Source organism: Oryzias latipes, chromosome 7 (assembly GCF_002234675.1).
Source record: "Oryzias latipes chromosome 7, ASM223467v1".
In the NCBI taxonomy this organism is placed as follows: Eukaryota; Metazoa; Chordata; class Actinopteri; order Beloniformes; family Adrianichthyidae; genus Oryzias; species Oryzias latipes.
In genome coordinates, this window is record NC_019865.2 from 21,024,739 (window position 1) to 21,034,269 (window position 9,531).

At 38.3% G+C, this 9,531-nt stretch overlaps 1 protein-coding gene across 10 annotated transcripts in view; it reads right to left on the reverse strand.

Annotated features, from left to right (window-relative positions):
- Positions 1–7,075, reverse strand: part of rap1gap (RAP1 GTPase activating protein) — a 45,051-nt gene extending 37,976 nt beyond the window's left edge. For 4 of the 10 annotated variants that reach the window (XM_023956785.1, XM_023956787.1, XM_023956786.1 and 1 more), the window contains exon 1: positions 6,919–7,073. In XM_023956785.1, coding sequence (XP_023812553.1) covers positions 6,919–6,962 — 44 coding nt within the window. In that variant the 5' untranslated portion in view covers positions 6,963–7,073. Of the gene's footprint in view, positions 1–6,918 lie in introns of all 10 variants that reach the window. The other 6 variants (XM_023956782.1, XM_023956790.1, XM_023956779.1 and 3 more) reach the window with 3 other exon arrangements.
- Between the last annotated feature and the right edge of the window lie 2,456 nt (positions 7,076–9,531).

Sequence of the window (9,531 nt, forward strand, 5' to 3'; positions counted from 1 at the left end):
TCGAGTTCTGTTGAAGCCACAAAGTTACAGTGAAGCAAACTCACTGCTAATCTTAACCCTGTTGACACAGCATAGATGTAAATTGGAATATTTTCTTTGACGCTGAGAAGTCTGTAGTCTGTGGAGTTGTTTACATGGCGAAATTACATTTTTTAACGGGGAATACAAATTTCAACTGAAGCCATCTCAGATTTCAAAACAGTCTCTTTTTTCCGCTCAACTGCCTCTAAACAGGCCTGACAAGCATTCTTCCACTTTTTCTATTCAGCCCTACAACAACATCATTGTTTAGGTTGCCTGAAGGTCATTTTTACTGAGGTTTGCCCTCACTTCATTCACAGTGCGTGGCTCCATGTGTTCATGTCAGGATTACAAGAGTATTTGGGATTGTGTCACGTTCCAACCGAAAAGAGACTGTAGAGATGGTAAATCTGTTTTGCAGAATTATGACCCAACTCACTTCTCAACATTTTTGAAGATAGCAACAATGTTTAGCACAAAAAAAAGAAGAAGCAGCTAATAAAAAACACCAAAAAGTCTGAAATTAAGTGGCAGCTCCATTAATATACAGCTCTAAAGCTGTATGTGTCAAAGAAAAGCTGTTTATTCTTTTCAGTGCATTACATTAGGAAGCATTGGGCAGAGTGGATCCCAGATCACCTGTTGATGCATCAAACAGGCAAAGCAAAATGTCAAACTAAAGGCCATTCCAGGTCAACTGCTGAACAGAAAGGCGGTGTGCGTCTTATAGAAAACACATCCTTTTCCGACACCATTTCTGTTGTACCACCACAAAGATGAAATAAGCAGGGGATAACGACTCTAAACAAAGCAGCCCATTAAAACTCCCTGCAGCAACACAAACAAACCTTAGGTTAAAGATCACAACAACTGAAATGGTTTATTAATTTTAACGGTCAGATAAGTTCTGGCAGTAACCTGGATGTAGTTGTGCTCACTGCGCCACTGCATTGCACATGCTTGCATTGTACACTAGACTGTTTGGTCTGTTTGTCTACTGAGATAGTTTGGCTGGTGTGACAGGTGAAAAAGTTAATCAGAACTCTGGTGCAGGCCAAAAAAAAAACACTGTTCTGTGCCTGTAAATGAGGGTCTCTGTTTGCCTGTAAGTAAACCTGGTATAGTTCATCAACAGTGAGCATGCAGACAAAGACCTCAAGTGAACTGAGGAGATTAAAGGGCACATTCACACTGGCCAATTTGGTCCACACCAGAGTTTGTTTCCATTGCCCACTTGAGAGCATGCATTTTGAGGATCCAATAACAACCAAACTTTGAAGCAAAGCAAAGGGAGCAAATGACGTAAGCTTTGTTCAGTTGGAGAAAGGAATAAACAAACAGCTCACAATTTGAATCTGAAGTAGTGAAAATCTTGCGACACTTGGGAATTGTCCTCTAAGTAAAGGGTGTAACAAAAAGGACTAGCAGGCTAGGCTAGTAGCCAGTTTTGTTTTTCCTAGTTTTTTTTTCTTTTTCTTGTCAGAGCTCAATTTGATCAATAACTTTTCAAATTAAGTTTCAAACTATGTAAATTACAATGCGTTTTAGTTCCCTAAAAGTCTTCTCTTAAGTTCTGTTGTGAGGCAGCAAACCAAACAACATGAAGGTGTATGAATCCTATTTCCCTGCTTAGGAAACAAATCTGCAGAACAACCCACGAGTAGAAGCACTTTAAGTAACATGAAGACCATGCATTTAGATTGGAAAAGAAAACAGCCCAAAGTACAGATTCTGTATTTTGGGAAGGCAGGAAAATGAACATGATGTAGTGCACTTATCTTCTTCTTCTTCTTCTTCTTCTTCTTCTATACACTGTATTTTATCCCACGAAGGGAAATTCTTTCTCCGCATTTGACCCATCCCCTTGGGGAGCGGTGAGCTGCAGCTGGAGCCGCGCTCGGGAGGCAGTAGCGTTAAGGGTCTTGCCTAAGGACCCTCACTGGGTGATGTTAACTGCTCGCCATTGATATGGTAATTGCCCCAGTACCATTGCTCATTCCCCTCCGGGAATTGAACCCTGGTTTCCTGCGTGGTAGCTTCCCACCTTACCAACCGAGCTACCCAGCCGCTCTCACTTATCAATAACAGTTAGAGGTCAGGACCATTGAGACTATAGCTGGAGTTATTAAATGCCCTTTTTCTTTTCTTTTTACTCCAACAGTACAACCCATACAAGCACATGTTCTAACTATGTGACATTTCAGGTGGTTTGGTCATTTTTGAGAGAGCAGACTTTGAATGCAAACCATGCCAAATTAAGAGTTATCATTTATTCAAGGGAACTGTCCCGGGGCTGCTAGAGCCCATCCCCGCCACTCGTGGGTGAAAGCAAGGGAGATCCTGGACAGGCTGCCAGTCTGTCACCACAAATCACACACCCATGCACACTCACATTCACACCTAGGGACAATTTAGACAATTCAGAATTCCCTGTGTAGTTGAACTACGGCACCCAGACTTCTTTGGTGTAAAAGTACAGTAGGAGTCAATGCTTCTTCTGCAAAGTTTCTATTCCTCTCATTTATAGAAGTTTGAGTTTTTACAAACTTTTTCTCAAATCTCTTTTATACAACCGCCTTCCCAACAACCTCTCTATAGGACTTGTGGTTATGTTTTAAGGTGACCCCAAGATCCCACAAAAAAATCAAACAATTTATTTTACTTAAAAAAAAACATACATTAATTTTTTTCTACACTCATTTTTTTCTTAAGTCAGGGAGGAACAAAAACATAGAAATTTATGTCATAAATAATTTATTTTAATACACAAATCACACATTTTAAGCACAAAACAAGCTAATTTCCAGTACTGCTGTTGTGGCATGCACTTTTTATGTACTGTAAAAAAAAAAAAAAGCTTTCCAAACAAAAACAAAAAAAACAATATAAACGGATATTGTTACTAAAAGATCTGTAATGATCTTTCTGGCCCCACCCAATAAGACGTCTGAGGAACCCAGTTACCTGAGGATACTGATGTAAATCAAGCTTTCCCATGAGGGAACTGTGATGTGAGCCTTTTATCTGTCATTTTATCTGCTGTGACTTTTGACTGGGCTTTATGACAGTAATGTGATAGCAGAGAGGAAAAATCCAAAATATGAGCAGCCTGAGTGAAAGAAAGAAAACTCAGACTAGAACTGAGGCCAGATTGCAGGTCTGGACAGTTAAATCTTGATCTGTAACGTAGGGTTTTTGTACTACTTTAGCAAGGTTTTAACTGCAAAGCTAGAATACTTTAGCTGGCTTAACATTTTAAAGGTTTATTTGTAGAACTCAAACTTTTAATTCAGTCCTAACCTTGGGAAGATAAGTCAAGGTCTTTCAGGCTCATCCTCTCTAACATAATTTATGAAACTTACTTTTTTCCAAGTTCATTTGTTTTCTTATTGATGCAAAAAAGAATCATCATTAATAACACTTGTATGCGGCGAACATTAAAAATGTTTATTTTATTATTTGTCAAGGTAAATAACCTTTTTTACTGGCCTCCGTGTTGCTGTTATACCAAGGGATCGTTGTGTTTTAGTAGCTCTAGCTTTGGAATTTTATCTGCCTTTCTTAACATTCAGTAAATCTAAAACTACATTCCAAAGATGTACTTTCTGGTTCACATCCTCTCTCATTTCCCCTTTGCCCCATCAAATCTCCAAAGTTTTTAACTGTATGGATGCATCTCATGAAAAACCTTGCTTGCAAAGTTCATAAAAGACATAGAAGCTGCAGACAAATGCTGGCTCTGACTCTACAGGCATTCTCCTTCTGACGAACTGGGAGTGAGAATGAGCTGGCAGCAGAGTGTCACAATGTCACTATTTCACAGCAAAAAACCTTCTTCAGAAGAAAAAGGAAAAACAATGTTGAGACCTTTCCAGAGCATTTTATTCATTTTTAGGGAATGAAAGGCTTTCACAACAGTTTGCCAACCAATCTGAAAGCCTCACCAGAGCTGCAAATCAATAAGCATTCCCAAATTAGTTAAGGCTTTTAGTAGATGTTTCTTCTGTCATGATAGATCCTCATCACACAATAAACCCATGTATGTGCATTTACACTTAACTACAAACAAAAAGTGACATTTTTAGAGACAAACAAAATAAATCTAAAGTCCTGGTTCTTAGTAAGAAATAAATACTTTTCTTAAAAAGCATAATTTTACTGGATACCCAATAAGTTCAATATTTGCAAAAAGCCAACCTGCTCTTCTTACTTGTAGTTCCGACCATAACACGTTATAATGTGTAAGCATTGTCACCAGAATGTGTTTGTGGTGGAGGAACCATATATGGCCCACATAAAGATGGGGATTACATACAACTCATTTAACAAAACAGAAAGCACAGCAAACAAAGGACAGAAAAACAAAACCCAAAACTGAACAGAAAACACGCATGAAACAAGTCACATGATCAAGACAGACTGTAAGAATGTGACAGTAAATAAAGGAAACTGAAGACTGACAGCAATCCTGAATAACAAGATGAGGTTTTGAAAGAACGGATTCAAAGAGAGTGGACACAATTTAAAATGAAACACATGCACAAAGGAGAATCTGACTGGTAAAACTAGAAACGACACTGTTTTTCACCTCTCAGCATATCCCTTTAGGGGTCGCTACAGCGAATCAGCTTTCACTGATTTACACATGTGATTTGGCCGATATTTTTGGCCCGATGCCCTTCCTGACACAACCCTTTATTTTATCCAGGCTGGGGACCAGCACAGGGGGACCCAAACTTGGTTTCCATCGCACCAGTCCTAAATGCAGCCAACTGAGCCATCCAGCCACTAGAAATGACACTGAACTATAGAATTAAATGAAAAACAATATTAATAAGTAGGCAGCACATTCAAAACAAACACTTAAGAATACTTTTAAAGCTACTGGCTTAGACCCCCAATGGCTACCTGAAACAAGAAATCAATTTTTCATCTAAGTGCATGAAGATCTCTCAGTTTTAATACTGACTACAACTGATGTTTATTGGTGCAACATAATCAAAAATTTATTTCTCATTTGGGTAATTCAGATTAGTTGGGCTTTGCTCATATTTTTCAACTTTTGTGTACACAATGAAAGAGCTCTATATTGACTAATTCTTTGGTGAAGTATGCAACATGGCTCTCTTTATTGTTTCGCTATGATAACAATGCATTGTGTGCAACCTGGAGTAGGAAGGCAGCGGTAGAGGGCATGTGGATGGTTGGAAAGCATGCTTTATAAATTGTCTAATTGGTGCTGTGAGCAATGCAGCTGTGGATGCACGGCCCAATTCAGCCGAAAAGAAACCTGCCAGCTGCTACAGCACAGACCAGAAACTTGGTGAGTACGGCTAGCTGAATATATAATACATATAAGTGTGTATGGTGTTCTGACATGGAACAAGAACACTCAGGCTGACATGAATTATGTTTTTGTGTTAAAACACAGCTTTAAGTAAGACAGATTGAACTGTACAGCTTTACTTGGGGCAGGAAAAATCTAGCTTTTCCAAAGATGTGATCATTTCAGAATGCAGGACAGCGTAGGCAAATTTTTTACCACATTTCAGCAATACATAGTGTTTTATATGTGAAACAAATTATAAGGTAAGTAGGTTTTCCTGTCACAAAGAGTTTAAAAGGGATGCCGGAAGTGTGAAAGAGAACCCTGTAAAAATGTAAATAGTGATTTTAAAAAATTGCCAAAGTCAATTTCAGTGTCATTTTTATTGTTTTTTCATCAGAAAAGTATAACTGGACTGTATTCAGCTGGGTTAATTGATATACTAACAAGCAGATAAAGGTAGGAAATAATGCTTTGGACAGAGTAGCCAAAAGTTCTACTTAAGGGCACTCAAAAACATTATTACTTAATTTTGCCTTTCTGAACATTTGTAGTTGTAAACAGTTTCTGAAAATCAGCATGACTAGGTATAGTTTTACCGGTTACAGTAAGATGACCACCTATAAGTTGAATAAATGGTGAAAAAAAATAAGAGGAAATGAGACCAAAAAAATCCCAATGTGACAAATTCTACATCATAGATCTACTCAGTTATGATCCAGCAAGACAACTTTTTAGATTGTTTCAAGTTAAATTTTACTCCTCTGTGGTCAGCATTCATTACCAGTTACAGGTACTTTCCTGTAGACCACCTGCTGTTCTGTTCATGTACACAGTTTATTTTCAAGGCAAAGTTCTATCTGACTGGGACAACTACCATAATTCCTCTAATGAGGACATTTATATGCTACAGTCAGCAGTAAACCGAAGTAAACAACTTGACATGGCTGTGCCTATTAATGGTAGAACTAATTCTCAAGACTCATGAAGCCAACTTCAACACACAGACAAACACTAGCTTCAATATGAAGCATACACACTGTCTGCGAGGCTGTGTGAGGCATGCAGTCCTGATTATTTAAAAATCTTTAGCTGGTTCTATATGCTCGGCATCATATGGAAAAAAGGATTTTCCTTTTTCTCTAAATGAATCAGAAACAACAGATTCTCATTCAATAACAACTAATACAAGTTCGTTACATGTTCACCCATAATCAGCCATGAAAGGTTGATGTAAATCCTCTGTACTATCTTTAAACGTAAACCTTCTCAATTGTCTTTATTTCATTTTGATATCATTTAATGTCTTACCTAAAGCTCAAGAGTGACCATTAGGATGCAATTTGATGACTATGACATTGATTAGTAATGAAAGGGTATAGAAATGATAAGAAATTGAAATGATGTCTGCATGGAAATGAAAGCATATGGAGCCAAATCAGGACAAATATATATGAAAAAAATAGATCCACAGAATCATTAAACCAGATGTAAGAAGCAAACAAGCCCATCCTCACAATGAAACACCGAACAGAAAAAAGGATGGTCCTCAAGAGGATTTTCAGTCTTACCCTCCATAGGCTCCAAAAGTGAAACTCCTCTTCCTCTGCGGCATACCGGCTAAAGGACAGCAGTGAGCCAGGCAACTCACTGCTCAGTCGAGCCGGTGCTTGTGTCACTTACGCTGACTGAGCGTGTATGAGTGTGCGCCTGTGTACGCGCTTGTGTGGTTTGCCTTCCGTCTAGCCTCCACTCCCCAAGCCCTGCCTGCCCTGCCTCTTCCTCGCTCACACGCCTCCTTCACACACAACAGAGGAGCAGCACGAGGATGAGGACAATAGGGTGGGGGCTGGAGGGAGGGCTGCTGACCATGCCAATCTGCCTGGGAACCATGGGAGCAAGCACCAGTCTTTATCCCACACACCATTTCTGTTTCTCACACTTCAAAACCACAAAAAATACGTATGTTTTACTGTATACGATTGTTTTTATTTGAACACACAACATTGTCACAACACATCAAGTCCCACGACATTTCTTTTTGGATACTTGATAGTGTTGAAACTAAATAGGAGTTCTTAACTCTGTGGGAGTTGGCTTAAGGCAATTCTAGTAACACTAGTTTTCCTCCTGATGTCACCTCGGCACAGCTGGTCAAACAAGCTGGAGACACCAGACGAACCATTCCTTAAAAACGCCTCAGTCACAGAGCGCTGCGAGGCTGAACAGCTCCCCTCCCTGATATGACACTGTCAGTGATGACCTCTGAATGACTCACTTATCTGTTTTTTGTCTCACTTCAACATTTTTCATATGCCTACAGTAGAAACACAGTAAATGCAGCAAAGAGTTTCCTCAGCTTTACTTCAGCTGTTGATGCATTGATTAAATGTTATCTTCTAATGGACACTCTCCTTGAGCTAGCTGTCAACTCTGATAAACTATGACAAGGATCCATTAATGCCTTGGTGGATTATGGCATGCAGAGGGATAGCGGTCTAAACCTGGGATCTGATAGACCTTTACTTCCGGATCTCAGAGTCACACTCAGCTTGCTCCTGTTTTCTTAGCCTGAAACAACAGGAACCTTTTGAGAGAAAGGAAAGAAACTTCCTTTCTCTGTCAAGATCCATTCATAGAAACACAGTGGGCAAAAGTCCAGCTGATGTCTTCATCAGAGTAACTGTAAATGACTCACAGGATCTCTGCAGACAAGTACGTCAATTAATATAAACAGATGGAAGAAAGCACAACATGCCAACAAAAAGTGAGATCATCTCTTAGCTGTTGCGTCATAAGACTGTCTAAAAAGTGTTTTTTTCTTCAGACCTTGGCTGACTTTGTTGTTAATGGTCTCCACTCTGCTGGTGGACCATGTATAATTAAACTGCACGTATTTTTGGCACAGACCCTCCTGCCTTTGGGTTTTTGTTGGGCTTGCCTTTAGTATGTGACACAGCAGATTTTCTTAGCTGTAATTATTATGGCTTTAGTTATTTCATTTCAGTTTTGACGAGTGCATAAACATTTAGCAACTTTATTTTTTATCTCAAATAAATAAATCATCCTTCTGACAAATAATAGTATGACTGGATTAAAAAAGGAGGACTTTCCACTTACACACTATATAGTGCACTTAGACATCATAACTGGATTAAATCATAAAAAGTATTCAATCTTATAAAAGATTCTTTTAACTTATGTGCCTTGTTTATTGTAAAAGAAGTGGACCCTAAAATTAGCTGCTGGTTTGTAAACTTTCTTTTTGGAGTCTTAACCCCTGCCTTCAGCTGTTACTATGTCAGTCTTTATGAAGCCATAGGTAACCACTTTTGGAAAAAAGGGTTGAGCTAAAAAGCAATACTTGAATGACTCTTGGGTTTCCAATTTCAGTAGAACAATCTTTATAATGAAGTTTATTAAAGATAAATCTAGCTAACATTTGAATGCTAACTTTCCAACACCAGTTAATCTATCTTTTGTGCACAGTCTGTATGTTGCAGACTACATACTATTAAAAGTGTATTTAGTTTTAACTTTTTTAACATTAACGTGTGCAGATGTGCTTTAAATGTGCATTCCATGACTTAACACCTGTACAAAAGCAAAAATGTCAGCCTTTTTGTCAGGGTTTTGACAGTTACTTCCAAATTTTCAGGCTGTGGTGCAATCTAAGATAAGGCTTTAGAAGGGATGTGCTCTTTGACAGAAAGGTGAGTCACAGTTGAATTTGAGGAAACGTTTATATGAAGCTTCCAGAACACCTGAAAAACACATCTGAATCTACTTTATGATCAAATCCAAGATGAAAACAATTAATCCTAAACCAATTTAAATGTTTTCTTTTTTTGTGACTATTGAGGAAGCAATCTTTGCTAGTTCAGTTGGTATAGTTCTACAAGATTCTTTATTTTATCACTGGATGTAGCTCTCTCTAGTTCCCCTTGTTGGTCATATGTGGTTACTGCATGTTTTAAAACAAGCAAGATCAGCCTAAAGTCCCTTTCAAATAAATCCCAAATAAATCTTTCAAATAAATGATTTTAAGTTAAATCAATAAAACATGAAAGCCCACAGAAAAGGTCAGTGCAGTCTTATCTAACCGTGTCTCTTATAATTTTTTTTGCTGATATTTCATCCAAAAAAACAGCTTTTACTGTTTCCACATCACATTGAAATAAGAA